At 39.7% G+C, this 19,376-nt stretch overlaps 2 protein-coding genes and 1 long non-coding RNA gene across 10 annotated transcripts in view; 2 read left to right on the top strand and 1 right to left on the bottom strand.

Annotated features, from left to right (window-relative positions):
- LOC121902126 (cytokine-dependent hematopoietic cell linker) overlaps window positions 1–6,215 on the top strand; it is a 28,625-nt gene extending 22,410 nt beyond the window's left edge. For all 5 annotated transcript variants that reach the window (XM_042419347.1, XM_042419348.1, XM_042419344.1 and 2 more), the window contains 14 exons: window positions 642–694; window positions 803–857; window positions 1,732–1,782; window positions 1,878–1,912; window positions 2,003–2,013; window positions 2,102–2,140; window positions 2,417–2,438; window positions 2,572–2,596; window positions 2,677–2,761; window positions 5,183–5,199; window positions 5,276–5,370; window positions 5,491–5,568; window positions 5,664–5,819; window positions 5,899–6,215. In XM_042419347.1, the coding sequence (XP_042275281.1) occupies window positions 642–694; window positions 803–857; window positions 1,732–1,782; window positions 1,878–1,912; window positions 2,003–2,013; window positions 2,102–2,140; window positions 2,417–2,438; window positions 2,572–2,596; window positions 2,677–2,761; window positions 5,183–5,199; window positions 5,276–5,370; window positions 5,491–5,568; window positions 5,664–5,819; window positions 5,899–6,051 (875 nt within the window). In that variant the 3' untranslated portion in view covers window positions 6,052–6,215. The remainder of the gene's footprint in view (window positions 1–641; window positions 695–802; window positions 858–1,731; window positions 1,783–1,877; window positions 1,913–2,002; window positions 2,014–2,101; window positions 2,141–2,416; window positions 2,439–2,571; window positions 2,597–2,676; window positions 2,762–5,182; window positions 5,200–5,275; window positions 5,371–5,490; window positions 5,569–5,663; window positions 5,820–5,898) is intronic.
- Window positions 6,216–7,726: 1,511 nt separating this feature from the next.
- Window positions 7,727–13,203, top strand: LOC121901935. 3 transcript variants are annotated; one of them, XR_006097418.1, is made up of 5 exons: window positions 7,727–10,183; window positions 10,429–10,532; window positions 10,626–10,710; window positions 10,792–11,018; window positions 11,594–13,203. It is a non-coding gene; the product is annotated as an uncharacterized LOC121901935 (long non-coding RNA). The 3 variants fall into 3 exon arrangements; XR_006097419.1 differs by having other exon boundaries at window positions 7,727–10,532; window positions 10,646–10,710; XR_006097417.1 differs by having other exon boundaries at window positions 7,727–10,532.
- Window positions 13,204–13,656: 453 nt separating this feature from the next.
- Window positions 13,657–19,099, bottom strand: LOC121902293. 2 transcript variants are annotated; one of them, XM_042419554.1, is made up of 2 exons: window positions 18,913–19,099; window positions 13,657–18,547 (listed from the first exon to the last, which is right to left on the bottom strand). In XM_042419554.1, the coding sequence occupies exon 2, from the start codon at window positions 18,408–18,410 to the stop codon at window positions 15,888–15,890; it is 2,523 nt and encodes an 840-aa protein (XP_042275488.1). In that variant the 5' UTR covers window positions 18,411–18,547; window positions 18,913–19,099; the 3' UTR covers window positions 13,657–15,887. The 2 variants fall into 2 exon arrangements, with proteins under 2 accessions (XP_042275488.1, XP_042275489.1); XM_042419555.1 differs by lacking the exon at window positions 18,913–19,099 and adding an exon at window positions 18,722–18,877.
- Between the last annotated feature and the right edge of the window lie 277 nt (window positions 19,100–19,376).

Here is a 19,376-nt window from a genome sequence, read left to right as displayed (position 1 = left end):
ACAACCTATGAATTCATCAGGAGTCACAAACTTGCCAAAACTTCAACTTAAAGAAGTGTTTGCACTCCAGCTGACATCATGAGAGTGAGTATATTACACTTCCCTTCACAGAAAAGCTCTGGTGAACATAATTAGAATGAAACTGAATGAAGCGCAGGCAAAAAATAACAGCTCCTCTGCAAGCCGTGGTGAGAATGAAAGCAGTGTGGATCTGAGAGAGAGCTCATGCTGAGTGAGCATGATCTGCCAGTGGGTCTCCAGGGCCATCTGTTGGCTGAGTCAGACTGCGGGAGATTACAATTATCCAGGAGCCGAAGGGGAAGAGAGGGAAGCATGTAGTGTGAATAGACTCCCTTTACTCTCCTGCATGGATGTGGCCCACAGCCAGGGGCCTCACAGCTGCATTTCTACAACTTTATACTGAATGCGGCTTTTAAATTTGTTCACACTTGGAGTGTTCTCCCTCTGTAATCAATACAGTCTGCTGCTGCAGTGCACTGCTGGGACTGGCAACGACCGAGTTACAAGAATGATTCGAACTCACAGAGAGTTTAAACTGTCAACTAACAGTGAAACTACTAAAACTACTATCATTACTGTCTGATGAGAATGCGGGCATCACAACTTCTTTTGCTTTCAAGACAGGAATCTTCCAAGGTCAGCTTCTGCTCAGAGCCTTTCATCACTCTCGCCTGTAAGGTTTCGGTTTTGTTCTTCTTTAAATGTACGTACCTTTACACCTCAACTGCTGCAAACGTCTGCTTATACTGTTTGTGTTTTGTTGTGCTCTCCTCTCCATCAGGGTAACTCTAACGTCTTCCCTAGATGTCCACCCAGAGAATTCCCATTTATTGCAGGTAAAGTGATAAAACTCTTTACACAACACGCAACAAAACACAATTTTGCACTCAGTTTGGAAATTATATCCTGTGGAGGTAGTAGTCGACGGAGCTGTAGTCCTTCACGTCTCATTCAGTGTCTCAGTAATTTGAAAAGTGTGCCAAAAACACAGAGAATTATCATTCAACTCTACAGCTCTAATGAGCTTTTTACCTCTTTTAGCTCATTGTATTGGTTGACTATTAAGTTACTGATAACCATCTACCAGCTAAAGACCAGCATTTTTTTCACAGTTGTTGCTCCGGACCGAGCAGGTTAAAAGTGAATATTTATCAGATGGCAAGAATCACTATTCCCAATGAATATTAACGTTTCTTGGTATCTGCTGGATGTCAGAGAAGGCAACTGTTTGCCAACACATTTAGCTTTTTAAGCGGGAGATATTGTTGTGATTGCTTTGTTTCCTTTTTAATTTGATAAATGCAGCTTTAAGTATAATAAGTAATACCACAATCGAAAGAATATGCAGTTTTTTTTGTTTTTTTTTTAAAAACGTTAAGAGTTAAATGAACTCAGGTATCAACAGTAAAAGTGAGTATGGCTCCTATTTAGTAGGCTCCTTTTTTTACAGGATTACAGATCCTGAACTTGACAGGTTTAGAAGCATGTAATGATTCAACTGATGGTTATCAAGTCAGTTGTTCGATTACATGTTCCGGTTTTCTCTGTAAACCTCTTTTTATAATGTCTAAAGTGTCTGTGAATGCAAAAACTTAGTAACCAATAACTATATATAGTTCATATTACTACATTTCACTCTGAGAGTTTGTACCAGTTCCTTAAAACTGTACTCCAGCAGAGTGAATCAGTATTCTCATTTTTGAAACACAGGTCCTGCTGTAAATCGAGACCTGAAGCCTGGCAGAAGAAAGACCAGAATAGGTAACACAAATGAGTAGAATTAACTGAAAGCATTTGAACACACCGTCTGTCTCGGCTACACTAGGATCCAAAACATTCACATATTGTTCTTACAGATGAGCGGTTCAGACCTGTGCCACCAGAAGACCAGGTAAACACATGTGCCATATACAGCACGCTTTTGTGTCTATAAATTGTGTTGATTGCAATTCATAAACCACTTTTCTCTCTAATTTCACAGGACTCACGAAGGTAATTTACTTGACTATAATCAACTTATTCATAAAAGATTCCTAGTTGAGTTTAAATGGATAATGAAAGGACTTCTCTGTTCTTCCAGGCGCTCTCTATCACCTCCATCGTTCGCCTGCAGGAGAGAGTGAGTTGTCTCTACTGTTTTCAGTTGTAACAGGAAAGGAAGTAGCGGACCTTGACCCCATGTGACTGGAGGCTTTTCTTTCTTCTCCAACATAACTACTCTAGTTAGTCCAGTGTAGCTGTAACACCATCTGCTGGTTAGAAAAATTATCACAGGAAAGGCTGAAGGGTTTCTTATTATTAATGCATTATGTGAATACACACACACACACACACACACACACACATATATATATATGTATATATATATATAAATTATGCCACTTTTTTATTTCAGTCGACAGAGAGCAACTAAAAAGGTAAATTGTCACATATGATTTTCTTAATTATATTGCACAATTTTCATTTCATTTCATTAAACTTGTAACCCGCCCACAAAGGAATCACACACTATCTTGGAATTAATATTTGTCTGTTTAATGTTTTTAATAGGGAGATATCAATTCACATGTGAGAGGTAAGAGTTTAATAATCGTGAGTGTTAACATATTAGTGAAAAACATTTTGAGACTTGTTATAATACTGAATATATCTTAGATTCACAGAGTGCTGAAGGTGTTTCTGCCTCCTTCACCAATCAAAGACGTTCTTTGGATTTGGAGACTCAACAACTAGATATAAGGTACGACTTTCATTTCTTAGCCTTCGTCAGTAAGAGTCACGTCATGTCTTTCCCAATATTTTTTTTACTCCACTTAGTGTTGTCAACACAATCAAATAAGAAGTCCAGGGCACAAGCAGTTTCTTGGTGCACAAATGCAACACTTCAACAAAACAAACACACAATACAGAAAGAGTAACAAAAAAATATGAGACAAACCATATTTCCTAAAAGGAGAGGCAGGAAAAGGAGAAGAAATAAAGAAAAAATGTAAGAAAATCTCAAACAGTTCTTTATTGGACAATGCTCCACAACATGTTAACTGAAAATAAGTAATAATAATAATATTAATAATAATAATAATAATAATAATAATGATAATAAGTAAAATAGTAAGTATTCAATTAATAAGTATTCAATTCAATTCTTATTATTTAGATTTTAGTGTGTGTTTAGTTTTGTTTTAAGTCCTTACGAATGTCTTAAAAGTTTTGGATGTTTTTCTGTGTGGATGAATTTACATCGACTTTACAAAGAGCATTTAGTAAAAGCATATAAAAACACAAAACTAAATATACTTTTTATTGCTCAACTAAGAAATAAAGAGGCACTTCAATGCATTTGGATGTGTGCAGAAATTCAGAGATTTTTGAAAATTCTATTGCAAGTCTTATCTACAATTATTTGGGCAGTGTTGTCTAAACGCCCATTATTATGTATCCGTGGTGTATTTCCAAAGGAAACTAGATTTTCAACAGTGCAGAGGACAATGGTGACTCTCAGCCAAACACACCTTTGATGTCTCATAGAACAATAAAGACGCCCCAACTAGTAAGTGTAAACTTAGAGACATTTCCTGTTGCTTGGAAATAGAAAAACTGTCATTTACCGCAAAAGGTAAAACAGAAAAAAACATATGGAGCCAGTTTATTTATTTATTTTTGTAAAGTAAATAACCTATTAGTTTATAGTAAAAAGCTAAAAAAAAAAAAAAAAAAAAAAAAAAAACCCCTGGACATATGTTTCTCATATTATGTAACACAACTCTGTTATGGTCTAATTTCCTCTGTTTTTTTTTTTTTTTTTTTTCTTTTTATAAGTGGGGGGCTAATGGATAGGTGTTGTAACTAAAAAAACTTTGTCAAGTGGGCCTAACCCTAACCCTATAGATCTTCAGCTACACAACATCTTTTAGTCTCAAAATTAGCCAAACAACCCAAAAATAAAAGACAGTACTTCAAAGTTGAAGAAAAACACTCAGTCGGTCAGAGTTCAGTGCAATATTAGACTTACTGTGCAAATAGCTTAATACAGTGAACCGAGGCTCGGTTCATGAAGCAAAAACCTAAAAACGGAATAAGAAACCATCATCTTATATACCCTGGAGAGTGCCTCCCAATGTGGAGCATCAGGGTTCCTCCCATGTCACCAAGTCCAGGTATCTTCCACCATTAAAACCTCTTGTTACCAAATTTGATATATTGTCAATAATGATCTCAGTGGACAGTCCCTGGCGTTCAAAAACATCACCTTTTTCTTCCAACATTTTTTATCAATTTGCTTTTCACATTCCTTTATTGATTACACTTACATATTGGTTTATAATGAAACATTACCTACCACACACAAAACAGCTTTGTAACATTAAGGCAAGCTACTTCACCTTTTTTTCCATCTCCTCTTACCTTATTACCCTGCTCTCCTATCGTGCTCCGGTGGGCAAGTAGGCAAGTCTCTTATCTTCATTTTGACATATTTATGACATTATGTTTATGCCAGCACCTTATTATATCTTCTGGTGGGCTTCACCCCTGCCACCATCAGGCTCTGGCTGGTACCTGTGTCCACTCATGCTTACAATTTTGGCCAAACATCTACGACACAGTCCACGTTGCCTATAAATCTTCATGACCTGCTTATGCCCTTTTTGTAAGAGACACAGATTTCATACACCCACACTACCTCTCCAACTGTTACACAGACACACATATATTCACTCATTTTGTTAGGATTAAATGTATTATATGCATATACCATGTTAATCACATTAAAAAAAAGCCACTACAGTGTCTATGTTATCTAGTCTATGTTATGTTAATGTCTCAATGTGCTTATTTTCTGTTTACGATATATTTATGTGTTGTCAGTATGTATTTAAAACTTTACAAAAAAGATAAAAGAAATAAAAATGAATAATAGTCAAATACGAATTCCTTCTTCTTACCAAATTAACAATAATTTAGTGCCAGTATCACTTATTTTACATTCTCAGACCATTACCAAAAGACAAAATACTAATAACACAGAGCTACAAATGTACATATATGCAAACCACAACCAACTCATTAATTAGACATAGCCAATCCTCTATATATTACATTAAATTAATCTGTTATGTCACATCATCTTCAATTTACACGCACTCTTTCTCCTTTTATTTAGGTCACAACAAAATCTTGGTAAGTACTGTCACACATCATCAGTATCAAAATACAGTTATTGATTATATAAGTAAAATTTAACATCTACTTAAAGAAAGATCGTCGTCAAAACGTCATCACCATGAGTGGCCGCAAACCAAAGAAGACTTTGACCAACATGTCTTTGTTCCAATGGAGAAGCCTCAACAGGTATACCTCTATTAATTGAACCATCATCATATAAAGAGGAATGATGTCATGTATTTAACACCATGAAGTCAAGTTTGAGTACAGGTGTAAAGTCATTTTTCACTTTAATATATGTGGCAGACCTACTGCGAAGAAGACTGGTATGTTGGGGCTTGTAGTCGAGCGGATGCTGAGCACGCCTTACACCTGATGAACAAGGTATTTATATTAATATGAGATTAATTAAAAATGTATCTTAATATGTCCAAAACTAAGTGTCTTCTTTTTGTAATTACTCACATTAACCACATCAGGATGGGGCATTTTTGGTGCGAGACTGTTCCGTCATCACCAACAGTGAACCCTTGGTGTTGGCCGTGTATCATGAGAAGAAAGTTTACAATGTAAAGATTCGGTTCATGCAGAGCATCAGCAAGTACGCCCTGGGAACAGGACAACGGTCAAATGATGTGAGTGGACACATTTAAAAATCTAGTTCAACATTCACTCTCTCCAGCATCATATTCACTGTATCTTATTTCTCCTCAGATGTTTGACACTGTGGCAGACATCATCAAGTTTCACTCCATATTCCCAATAATACTCATCAGCGGGAGAACTATGCCAGCAAGCAAATATCCAGAAAACTGTGTGCTGACATGTCCAGTAACAAAAAGGGACGTTAACCTGTTGCTAGAATGACACATGCACCACTCCAGAAAAAATAATCTGTTGTATCCCATCTGGTTTATCTCGTCCTGTAACCCAAAACATAATGTGCTATATTGTATGATGCAAATGTTGGTAAAAAGCTTTCAAATTGTGACTGTGTTCACTTGTGTTAATAAAAAAAAGTTACTACTTTGGATTGCTCATGTCCATTTCATTATTTAAGCTACCTAAGCATGTCAAAACCATAGGATTTACTAAGTTAAAATTGTTAGATAGTAAGTCAAACTCGTGAGAAAGGTGTCAAACCTTTGACTTTTTGTCAAAATGTTTACTTTTAAAGTCAAAGTAATGACATATTATAAGTCAAAATGTCTACACACTGACTGAATGAATGAATAATTCTGAATGAATTATGATATTAACCAACATTTTTACTAATAACTATGACTCAATTCTGAACTGGGTGTTTTTTACAGCTGATGTTGTCGGCAGGATTGACCAAAAAGAAAAAAGTGGTGAGCAAAACCAACATGACTGACCAAAATGAGCCTCAACCTTATGGAATCAAATAATGGTCATAAATATTTAGTACTATGTGTACTAAAATTTGCAAACATAGAAATATTTTGTGCATGTGTGAAAGTTTTGTGCACACATATAATTTGCACACCTGTAAAAGTTTTTGTAGCTGTAGAAATATTTGTGTGTGTGTAATTAAAATTCTTCAGGATTTTTTTCAACAGTGAGGTTTCACAAAGTCTGAGAGACAGACACACAAATGTCCTACCTTTGTAGGCAGTTAATGTCATGATTAACTGTTAATTGATTTGTCTATGCCATTACTCTAAAAACATAAAACAAACATAAGTAACCTGTTTACAGTATAAGGCACCTTTAACTCTTTACAATTGAAAAACTGAAATGAAAGCTACATCCTCATAAAGATGAAACTGTACTCTCTGTCACACTCTGGATATCAGATTTCCCACAACGACCATTTGGGATGACACCTGTGTGACTTGGACCAAGAGTTACACACTAACATGCAAATACTGTCTGTTATCCTCCACTGTGTCTGGCAGGTCAGTTATTACCTGCGTGTCAATTCCTGATCCTCTGTGCAACACTCCCTCCTGCAATATGTGAGCCTCCATACACAGCAGCATTGTCTCTAGTTATTGGTTGTAGCATTTATTCTCCACAGCTGTCGGTATTTCCCTGCATTTCTGACCAACACACTAAGCAGGATCCTAAGCACCAGGATCGTCGACACCCTCTGTACTGTTTTCTGCAGCCCCTGCTGTGCTCCTGTCCACTGCTCACACTTCCACCAGACCGTCGGCTAGGGTTAGGGTTAGGGGTTAGGGTTAGGGTTAGGGTTAGGGTTGGCTCTACCTGTGCCAACAAACACAATAAGATTACAGAAAATATAATCAACTTCCTGCAAATTTACTGGCTTACTGTTACCATCAACCTTACCTAAGCTAATAGCTAATGCTAACTTCATCTCAGTAAGCAAGACAATATAAACTTGATACTCTCTTCACATTTACATCAAAGCTTCTGTAATCCCACAGGAGCCAGACTGTCCTAAATCCACAAAATTGTAAATACTAACGCCTGGGACACACAGGATGCGTGAGCAGCGCGTGAGCGCGTGCGTCGCTGAACTGCTGTGTCTCGTACGCTTGCAGTGGCCACACAGGCAGCATGTTTACTTCTGCTGCACTGCTACTGGCAGCCCTATCTTTCTATCGTTTTCCTTGTCTATTTCTGCTGAGAACTGCACGCATCACGCAGAGAAAATAGGCGAGACCTCGAATCTCTAGATGATGCGACGCACACAGCCACGTGTGGCTGCTCTAACCTGTTAACATGGGCGCCGAAATGAAAAGCAAGAGGTTCCACGACGCATACACGCTGCTCATGCATCATGTGTGTCCCAGGCGTAAGGAGTGTGCTTGTGTCCATGTCTAACTATGTGTAATTACGGTACATGTCATCACAGTTGCTTTGCCTTCAGCTTGAAAAGTTCCTGCCAGCATTGATGCTGCTACTTCGGTAATGCTAGCGGATGTTTGCTAATAGAAAACTACATTACTGTTCTATTCTGGGTACATAAAGCAGTCTTCCTGAACTTGAACCTTACAACAACAGCAAACTAACTACAAGCTAAATAAACAACACGTATAATGTTTATCATTATTATCTACAGCATCCTCGAGTACAATTAAACCCACCTGGGTTGTGGAAGAGTCCACACCATTGTCCATCTTTGAAGACCTGCAGGGGGATGAACGCAACAGAACCATCTGTCCTCTGATTGGATAGAATGATTCTGTGTTTGACCAATCAGATTCACACGCAAAAACAGGGTCAAAATTCGTACTCGTAACTTGCAATTTGTAGTTGTAACTTCAGTATCGCACACACAGGTGAGAAATTTGTGTGTCCATCTCTCAGACTTTGTTGAACCTCACTGCTGAAAAAAACTCTGCACAAATTTTAATTACACATACACAAAATATTTCACAAGACAATATTTATGACCTTTATTTGATTCCATAGCCCTAGTAGAGAAAACCCAGCTCCTGGTGCAGTGTTCAGACCAGTTGGCATGGCTCCTGTGCTTAACATGGTAACATATAAGTTTAAAGGGAGAGACTCAGAGATCAGTTTAGGAGAGTGGAAGAGTAATCTTAAAACTATTTTTGCTTTGCAAGGAGTCCCAGTGGAATTTAGGGCCAAATTGACATTTTTCTGTCTGGAGGGCAAAGCTAAAAGGAAATTTTTAATTTTACCACCAGAAAGGCAGAGCACAGTCAAGCTGATTTTGAATGAATTAGATAAGTTGTATGGAGATAAAGCCACTGCCTCGGTCCTGCCCTCTCAGTTTCTCAATGCCGGAGGACATTGCACTGAGACTGCAGGAGGACTTCCTGAGGCTTAAAAACAAGAACTCAAGAGGCATTGAAGATGACGATGTGACATCATCATAGCAGAACTTTATCTAAGGAAGCAGGCATATTCTGTGTGGATTATTGCAGACTCATTTCAGTGAGTCACAAAGATGCTTATCTATTCCTTTGAAGTGAGGAGTCATTGGCAAACTTGGGCAAACCAAAGTATTTTTCCACACTGGACCTGGCAAGTGGATACTGGCAGGTTAAAGTTGCTCCTGCAGAAAGAAAAAATGGCCTCTACCACTCTCATGGGTTTATTTGAATTTACCTGAATGCCTTCTGGCTTGTATTATGCACAAGGAACTTTTCAAAGATTAATGCGTGATCAGAACCTGCAGTCTTTATTGATTTACCTTGATGATTTAATCATATTTCCCCTGCTTTTGCTTCACATCTGGCAAGTTTGGGTTCAATTAAAGCCTGGTAAGTGCCATATTTTGAAAAAGGAAGTGCAATATCTGGGACACCATGTGTCAGCAGAGGGGATTTCCCCAGAGCCTGATAAGTTGAAATGTGTTCAGGATATGTTCAGGATTGGGCAACTCCAAAGTCAGTGAAACCACTACAGTCTTTCCTGCCTGCCCTAGCATGCTACTACCGCAGGCTTGTGAAAGACTTTGCCAAAATTGCCAAACCACTGAATTAACTGTTGACAGGAACAAGTCCAGTCTGAGTCCAAACTCAGCCAAACTTTGTAGCTTGGAACAAACATTGGCAGCATGCCAATGCCAGTTTTCAGTTTGAAATAAAGTATAAACCGGGATGTACTAATCAAAGTGCAGATGCTTTGTCTCGTTTCCCACTGGAAGTGCCAAAACCAGACTCAGAGGAAGTGAGGGAGGGGCTAGAGATTTTATCCTTTGTGCACATCAGAGCCCAGGAAGCAATGTGCATTGGTTCAGGAAGGAACACCTCAAAGCCAGGTCTTCAGCACGCCAAACACTGTACACCTTTGTTTTCTGAGCGGACTCCAACCCAGTGGATGGGTCTTTAAAGCACAGATCCCACCTTGGAAAGAGTATTCAAGTATTTACAGAGAGGCTACCAGCTCAATAAGAGAGAGAGGAAGCAGGAGACCAGGTCAGTCCAGCAGATTGTGCATCACTGGCATTGTCTCTCACTGACTGATGGAGTGCTGCATCAGGCACGTCAAGACCCCAAGGGAGGTGACCCCATAATTCAACTCTTAGTTCCAGAAGGTGAGCAACGCCATGTTTGACAGTTGTATCATGAACAGGCTGGACACTGGAGTCCTGAAAAGACTGTTTCTCTGATTAAGAAAAAGGTTTTTCTAGCCACATTTAGTTATAGATGTAACAGACTGATGTGCCCAATGTCAACAGTGTGTTCTGCGTAAGGATCCTAACTCTAAACAAGCACCTTTGACACCTGTTTAGACTTCTGCCCCTTTTGGAACTGTTGTCTTTAGATTTTCTGTCTATAGGTCATCCAGAGGACGCTTACCACAATGTGCTGGTCATGGTGGACCACTTCACCAAGTATGCATGGGCGGCAGCAACAAAAGGTCGCAAAACAACAACAGCCGAGGTACTGTGGAGTAAAGTAATCCAACAGTTTGTTGTGCCTAAATGCTTGTTGTCAGACCAAGGTCCCAATTTTTGGAAATGGTGCTTGTGAAAGATTCAACAGGACTCTCTTAGGTTTGTTGGGGACCTTGGGAGAAGAGAGGAGGAACTGGCATGAACATCTGCCTGAAATGATACAGGTATACAAGAACACAGTTCATAGTTCAACGTACTACTCCCCACATTATTTGATGTTTGGAAGGAATGGATTTCTTCCACAGGATCGCCTGCTGGGCTGAGAAGGTGGCTCATAAGTGGAGGACTGGGTCAAACGTCACCAGCGGCGACTGCAGTTTGCATTTGAAAAGGCCAAGCAGCATAGAGACTCTGCAATGTCCCGGCAAAAGGCCTCTTATGACCAGAAGGCTGACATCTCTCCATTGATACCTGGCCAGCAGGCACTGTTACAGGACATGAGAGCAAAGGACCAGGGAAAACTGGCTAATAGGTGGGAACAACAACCATATTATTATACAGGGGGAGGGGAATTTTGAAAAAGTTGCGCATTTGTTGAAACCGTAAGACCACAAGTAGGGCTCCCTTAGGTCCCTGAAGGGTTGGGTTTTGGGTCCCTACAAGTGCTGATGACATGATACCATGACAGTTAGTGCCATTTCAGCAGGGAGGGGTGTAACCAGGTAGACCTGTATCAGCTTGATATTGAGTGCAGTGAACAAAACTATTATTGTTTGAGCACCTGATGTGTATTCTGTGGGTGTGTTCTTCACGTGTGGTGAAATGCATGGTGATCGACTGGTGATATACAGGTATGTTTGGATGTGACCTCCAATCTGCAGTTATTTAACCAGCAACACACACTAGAGTCAGTCAGTTTGCTGCCTCCTCTTGTGTGCAGATACAGACTTTAATGTTTGTATTTGATGTAGTTTTGAAGTGTTGTTCTCCATGCAAGTATAGAATCCAAGTGTTTATGTTGGTTGGTTTGTTGCGTGCAGAGTTTTGGAGGACATGATGATGTTTGTAAATTACTCAGTCAGTTTACTTGTCTCCTCTTATGTGCAGTGTGGGGGTGTGCTGAATCTGCTGCTGGTTTCCACTACATGAAACAGCTGGTTTGGTGTCTGGAGGGCTGCAAAGTGCAGAGCAGCAGCTGGTTAGCAGAGCCACCAGAAAATACAGTGCAACATTGATGCAGCAACCGACCAGCCACGAATCAGTGACCAGCAACAGCACAGCAGTCCTTGGTGAGATAGTTTGGTTTCGCCACACACAAGGAAGAGAAGTTGAGCACACCCAGCCACAGATGGGTGCCTGTGGTTGGGTGTGCCCCCCCTATCCAACTGACTCTTAGCTCCCCCGGCTTTGGCCTTGTTTTAACTCTACTTATTCATTTAATTATTAGAAGCCATCCAATAAAGTATTTTTTTAACTACACAGTCTGTTTTCTTTTGCCCATTTCTTTCTACACTGGTTGGTCAATTCTGAACTGGGTGTTTTAAAATATTCTTATCCTTTACACAAAAATGATGAAAACAACTTTGTATAAACACTCCATTAAAGTAAAAGGCCAGTATTTACTCAAAGTATGAATTATCAGGAAAATCTACATTATGTATCCATCAAATGTAAAAGTACTCGATATGCTGGAAGAACAGCCCCTTTCAGAATGAGAACATACATTAGACTCACTGGATGATTATTAGTGATCCTTTAACATATTAGCAGCATTTTAATATTGTAGCTGGTTGAGGGGGAGCTGTTACTATTACCCACTGTTGGGTAGTTTCATCTATAACAACAATTACCGTTGTATCTGTAGTAGCTAGTTATCAAATAGTTATCAAATTTCTTTTCAGCACTACCTGTTATACATTTTTTGAACTCTGAATATGTGCTAATGAATACTGGAAGGAGGTACAGGGTCCCTTTGTGTAAGTGCAGTCGTGATAAAGATTCATTTGTCCCTTTATCAGTTAAACTCACTAACGGACAAGTCATGGCGGACAGACAGAAGGGCAGATAACTGCTGCTCTCCACCAATTTTGTGCTTGTTTGTGAGCATGTAAAGTGAGATGTGTCTGTTTGTTTGTAATTTATTTATTAAGGTGAGTATGCTTGAGATGTTTTTACCTTAGAACTGCAGTTTTTTAATAGAGTGAAAGGTCTTTGTACTAATTTGCTGTTCTTTTTTTAAATCCTAGGCCAGTGTCTGCACTTGTGTTTTTATTTATTGTGCTTTTTCTTATTTTTTGTTGTGATGTTGTTGCAGCAGTTCCTTTTATCCAAGACAAATGTCTACTGAGGGAGACAATAAAAGTGACCTTGACCTTGAGCAACCACCAGTGAATCAGAAACAAGTTTTTTTTAAAATATTTTTGATTAATTGGATGTGTGATGACCCCTGTCATCCTTGGGTTTGATGTTTATTCACCTGTCTGTCAACTGTGAACACCTGGTGCTGGTGTGCCCGGGTGATAAAGCCTGGCCGCAGCTAGCAGCTTATTTCACTCTCTTCTGACTGCTTGTTGCTGCTGTTTGCAGCTCTCTACTCTTCCCTACAGATACCTGTTTTAGTTACGTTGTCTTAGTTATTTACTTTGCTCATGTACCTGACACCACGTACACGCACACTCTCCATTCATGCATCAGACAACCCATACTTTAAATATTTAGTTTCCTTGTTGATTTAATAAATCATCTTTTGTTAGAGTTCATCGTGTTGTGTGTCCTTCTTGGTGTGGTCACTTGAGTTGAGATCATAACAGATGTACAGTATATAAACACAAGAGACCAACTGTCTTTTGGATGTTATCTATGATTAAGAGAAAACGCCTTTTTCCTTAAAGACATTGACTGTCATGGCTCACTGGGACACCTGGATAGAATGGAGCCATTGTTAATGTTATTAGTAACACCTGTGCTTTCCCTACTCTGACAAGTCAACATGTCTGCTGTGAAGGCCCATTAGATCCAGGTGTCAGCCTGCTCCAGTGGTCCCGGTTTTTACCAACAGGGCTTTAATCAAGGTCTCAGTATGTTTATAAACCTCTTTACCTACATCAGAGGTTTAACTATGACCACAAGCACTTAATGCAATTCTGTTGAACAAAATGGAATCAGTCATGTTAACTGTGATCATGTTTACTTTCTTTTAATAGAAAAAAAAAAATTGTTACACAATTGTTATTATAAAAGCATGGGACACGATGAAAATGAACACAGAATGTAGTAAAACAGTTTCAACTGGAACATGAGTAATTCTCCCACAAATGAACAATGAATAAAAGGCAAAGTAAAACATTCAGAGAGGACTGTCAAACACCTTTTAAAATAATATATATATAATAAAGACGGAGTACAGCACGGCAGCTTCAGACACTGCAATGTTAGGAAAGTAAAGCACAACATAACCGCTGTGGCAAAAGAGGCCGTGGAATGTCAGGCATTCCCTACGGAGTATGAACACCATCATCACGTTTTATATTTATAGGTAAATATACAATAAAATCAGTGGGTGACCAAAACGTATATACACAATAAAAACTGTAGGTAACCAAAACCTATACATTTAATAATAGGTCTAGCACCTCATATGTCATTATTACGTTATAAACAAAGACACACAGGTGTCATAATGCTGTCAGAAGAAGACAAATAGATCTGCAAAGTATCAGGAAAGAAGATTGCTAATGTCCTATGTGATGCTTTTTGAAAACTATACAAGTTCCAACAAGTTTCAAGTTCCCCAGAGTCACCACAGTCACTGAGTATCTATGGTACATGGTGGTAAAATCTTATAAAATACAAGTATGTGTCTGTCTTTCTCTTACAGTAATAAACCCGTCTGGCTTGTTTTTAATCACTCCATCATGCATTGCATTATTGTTTAGGAGCTCCTGGGTTTTCTACAAAGTGCGGATGGAACTTGGGACCTCAAGAGAAAGCAAACTATATGGCACAAGCAGCAACACAAGTTGAAAAAAAATTTTTTTTCCCCGCATTAACACTTGTTTCTAGGATTGTAACTCATTTAGGTTCATTATAAAATATCTGTGGCTAATTACACATTATATTCAATGAAAACATACACTTTATGTGTTGGAAACAGTAAAAATAATATAATATTCGATTACAAAGATGCATGTGAGACTCGACAATGAAATGCACAATTCTGTAGACGTCCAAATTTTCGCTTTTAAGCCCAAGTCTCATAAAAAACAATACTAATGGTGCATTCAGGCACTGCTTGTTAACTCGTAAAATCACAAACTTTCAAGTTAATCACCAAGAAAAGCCAGCAAAGTGATAAATACCAGTGGGAAGCTGGAGCATACACCATAATACCCAAGTATAACTGTGATTTCACACAACACATGATGGACAGCTGACAAACACAGCTTCCATTTCTCTAACACTCTGTGGTTTACAACATATCTATACCGCTCCCTAAGACACTCGTTACAAGCTTCCGTTATTTACACCTTGCAGTGGCTTTCTCAACGATCTAGTTTACGTGATATATTTACCAGTGACTGATAAAAATCTGGAAAATGTGCAAAGATTGCCTGAGTGCACCATTTCACAACTGACTGTGATTATGGGATAATGATAGCTGCACCGATTGTGACCTTTTAAAAACCGGACAAAAGAAAACCACAGGCTGCATCTAGAGGAGCCTTTGAGATGAAAAATTTACAAGGTAATTGGTCTTGAAATGTGACTTTTTGCATGCGTCTATCTACAACTAGTCATTGTCGCATCAAATGAGGAAGAGGAACACTGTCAGAAGAGCAAAACGTTTTCCAGGCTTTAAGTCCTCCAAGTTCATATATGGTGACTGTAAAGGGACTTTTTGCTCTCCTTATGTTGGGACTGTTCTGTTAATCTGAGAATTAACTACAGTAAAATGGGGATTAATACTTGAACAGAACCTTAATTGTATATTTTTTTTGATTCTGAGTGGGTTTAATCATCTCAAACAAAAAAAATACAGCAAGTTTTCCTTTTTAAATGAACAGCATGTCTTAATGCCTTCCACTTTGACAGACCTACTGGCTTCTAAGACTTCTTAAACAGCACTTAACATCTGTGTATTTATGACTGCAACCTACTACAGCAGTTGTGATCTATGACTCAAAGCAGTCAAACTACATTGCACTTGATTATTCCTTATCCCATGCATATTTAGACAACATATAACAACGTTCAGTGACGCTCAGATATGTCCATATGCCCTTCATCTTCTGCTCCCATAAATAAAATAATTGCCCAAATAATTTGTCATTTTTTTGAAGTCAGAATTCCTATTGTAATACTAGTTATTTCCTCATAAATGTACACTTGTGTCCGTTGAAATTCATGGAAAGACCCCAACAGTGCACCCCATCACCTCATATTTCTGTCCCATCACTTTGCTGAGCCTCATTTTTAAGATTTGGCACTTTGGAACCGCCTCAGAGGCTCCTGAGTCAGCAACAGTGTCTGCTCTCGTGCCCTGTACGGGGGCCCGGGGCTTTGGGTGATTGAGTACCACCACGGGCTGGTTCGGGCCTGGTCGTTTCACCGGTTGGTCCACCTTCAGCGGCATGGGGTGAATAACTGTACAGTCAGTCAGACGGCCCACGGGTATCTGAGTCTTATATTTTGATATTCTAAGTTTCAGTCCTTTCTTGCTTTTCTTCCACACGCCTACTTGTACCCTTTTCAAAGAGACAGTCAGGAATTTTGAAGAGATATCATGCTCACTTTTTGCCATAACAGGTATTTGCTGTAGGGGGTCTGCAGTGACAGATGAATCTACATGTGAAGCAAGTTCGGAAACAGGTTTCTTGTCTGTTGAAGACTTTAAATCAGGAGTTTGACTGCGTTTATCTTTGTCTGTCAACGTAGTGTTTTTTTCTTCCTTCTTGACATGGAGATTTTTCTGGGTCAGTGCAAGAGGGTGCTGAATACCTTTATCAGACTCTTCTACTTTGACTGACTTACTGATCCGCTCTTTCAATAAGCAGTCATGTGTGAAGGATCCATTTTTTTTGGGCACCTGAGCGCAGTTTCCTGACGTCGGTGCCTCCTTCATCTTCTCTGTGCTGACATTTGTTATCTTGATGTGATCTCCAGTGATACTGTTGTTACTTTTATCCATCACTATGCCACGCAGAGCCATTACCAGTGGCTGCATGGAGCCTTGGACATCTTCTGGTTGTTGACTCAATGAAAACACAGAGGAGATGACAGGAAACCCCTCCGGTTCTGGGATGTCACCCTCAGCTGCCCTCTCGTTGGATCTGACTTCCTGAGTCCAAGATGAACTTTTTGAATTTGTGTGATTACAAACCACAGGTGTTTTGACTGATGGGGGCTCATTTAGAGTCCTCCGTGCAGTGCCAGGTACCGGAAAGGATGGATTTGCAGAGAGGTTATCCTTGCAGAGTGAGATTGCTGAAGGTCTCACTTGGGCAGTTGCAGCTAAGGGAACAATCAAGGAAGGAGAGGGTGATTTCAAACTTTGCTGCTTCACACCCACCGCCTCTTTCTTTATTTTTGGAGTGTTGTCTTTGAGGTGCGTCTCCCCAGGTTCCAGTTTAACGGCCACTGACACATCTTGAGGAGTGCTTTTTATGTCACTTGGCCTCCTGGGTGAAATAATCTTGGAATGCTCTGGAATAAAACTTTTTCTCTCGTCCACTGTTCTCTGAGAAACATGTGTTCCTATGTTTTCTGGATGCAGGTTGCTTGTCAAACTATTGACAGCCCTGCTGCAGATAACAGTGGCATGCCCTGCATTGTGGTTTGCAGGTTCTCTCTGCGTGACAATGATCCCACTATTTCTTTCTCTTACAAGATTGACGATACTTTTGGAAACTTTGTTTGGGGTGACTGTGTGACATTCCAAGTTGATAACTTCTTGTGATGTTCTTTTCAATCCACATTTTTCTTTGCTTACTTGATTTAAAAGGCTTTTGGAAATATTGGCTGGGACAACAGTTGGTCGTTCCACATTCACAGTCTTTGTTTCAAACTGTTTCCTGTTAATTGTGCACATCCCCATACTAGTAGACTTTACTGTGTTTGGATGATTTAACGCAGATGATAATGGTTTTCCCAGTGCAGTGTTTTGAGACACTGTGGTCCTTCCGTCTTTTATCACAGACTCATTTTCCTGTTGAGAGAAGAGCCTCAGCTTTAGCTCCTTTGTCCCATTGACAGTTTTCACCTCTACAAGTTCAACCAAGCAGCCAGCAGGGATTGTTACTTCCTCTGGAAGTGATACAGTGAAAGCTCTGTTGTGTTGAATGGGTCCATTCTGAAGGGACAAGAGTTCTGCATGACCATTAGTGGCATTGGATAAATTTGTGTCCAGTGTTTTGCCTTTCTGTTCATCTTTTCCTAGTCTGAGTGCAGGTGTGCTGGGCGTTGGTACTGTCACTCGAACAAGTGGTCGGAGTGTCGATGGATCAGCAGTGGGCACACTTGGTAAGGCACTGGAGACAGGGACATGTGGAGTTTTTGTCATGCCAGGCTTAGTGGGTCCTTGAGTAATGCTTTTACTGTGCAGACGCTCAATGTGCTTCACAAGGCACAGCCTCCTCATGTAGCCCTGTCCACAGTGAGGACACTTGAACGGATACTTAGCAGTGTGTTGCTTCAGGTGAGCGTTCAGCTCTGCCTCACTGAACGAGACATTGTTGCAATAAAAGCAGTAAAACCTTGTCCCCATGTGCTCAATCATATGCTTCTTGAACACTGCAGCGTCTGTGGAAGCAAATCCGCATTTCTCACAATACATCACATTGGAAGTGCTTAACACATGACCCAGGGCCAAGTTAGGATGTCCACCGCCCATAGATGATGGCATGCTTTGGTAGCTGACAGGCTTCATGTTGATCGGTGAGATCACCTGGCAACAGGTCCTACTAATTCAGAGGCTATACTGAGGAGTAAACATCCATCTCCACCTGACGCCCAGAGTTTTCTCCTCAGAGGAGCGCAGAAACTGACAAATTAGGTGTCTTCCCCCTGTGAGAAGCAAATGAGAAAAAAATGCTTTAACAGTGGAGTCAGTTACTGAAGCTTACAGTGCTAACATTACAGGCAAGGCCCATAAAGCCCCTCCCCCCTCACACACAGCTCAAGCAGCATTTTTTTACGCATGCAGTTACCTGTTCTTCAATACACGGATTGTATGTTTACCTTAAGATGCACAGCGGTGAACTAAAATGTATATAGCCATCTCTATTTACATTTTTCTGCTGCTGCCGCGGGCACGCTTCCTTTGCACACAAGGAAAAGGCCCCATCTGACCACAACAGGGGGGTCGTAACGACGACGGTTCGCATTTAAACTGTTTATGTTTGTAAAGAAGTGAAATCTCGCATACATACCTATTTGGAGTGTTGTGTAATGACGTTTTCATAGATTAAAAAAATATATCTCTGTTGACGTCCAGTAACGCTTGCCAACGCTGCCAGTCGAGCCGTTTTTTTACATTAGCTTGTCGTTAGCCAAAGCTAGCTAAAGCACTCCGGAAACGGGTTGATCAAGCCTTCAAATTAAGAGCGTCGGATTAATATTAAAAATACTCCAATAGATTCTTTTCTCTCAACATACCTTTATCAACCAATCAACCAAATAAACAAATTTACAATTTACAATTTCATTTAGCGGACGCTTTTATCCAAAGCGGTACATCTGAGAGCTGATACACAAGCAAATAACCAACCAACCAAACAAACAAATAACCAACCAATTAATCAATCAATCAATTCTAACTAACTTTATTTATATAGCACCTTTCATACAAGTCAAATGCAATTCAAAGTGCTTCACAATTGATTACCAAACGTAA

The sequence above is a fragment of the Thunnus maccoyii genome, chromosome 8 (assembly GCF_910596095.1).
Source record: "Thunnus maccoyii chromosome 8, fThuMac1.1, whole genome shotgun sequence".
In the NCBI taxonomy this organism is placed as follows: Eukaryota; Metazoa; Chordata; class Actinopteri; order Scombriformes; family Scombridae; genus Thunnus; species Thunnus maccoyii.
This window is presented reverse-complemented; position numbering and strand designations above follow the sequence as displayed.

Bases quoted from the DNA above. Each gene is read 5' to 3' on its own strand.
- LOC121902293 (XM_042419554.1), bottom strand. From the start codon at position 18,410: ATGAAGCCTGTCAGCTACCAAAGCATGCCATCATCTATGGGCGGTGGA.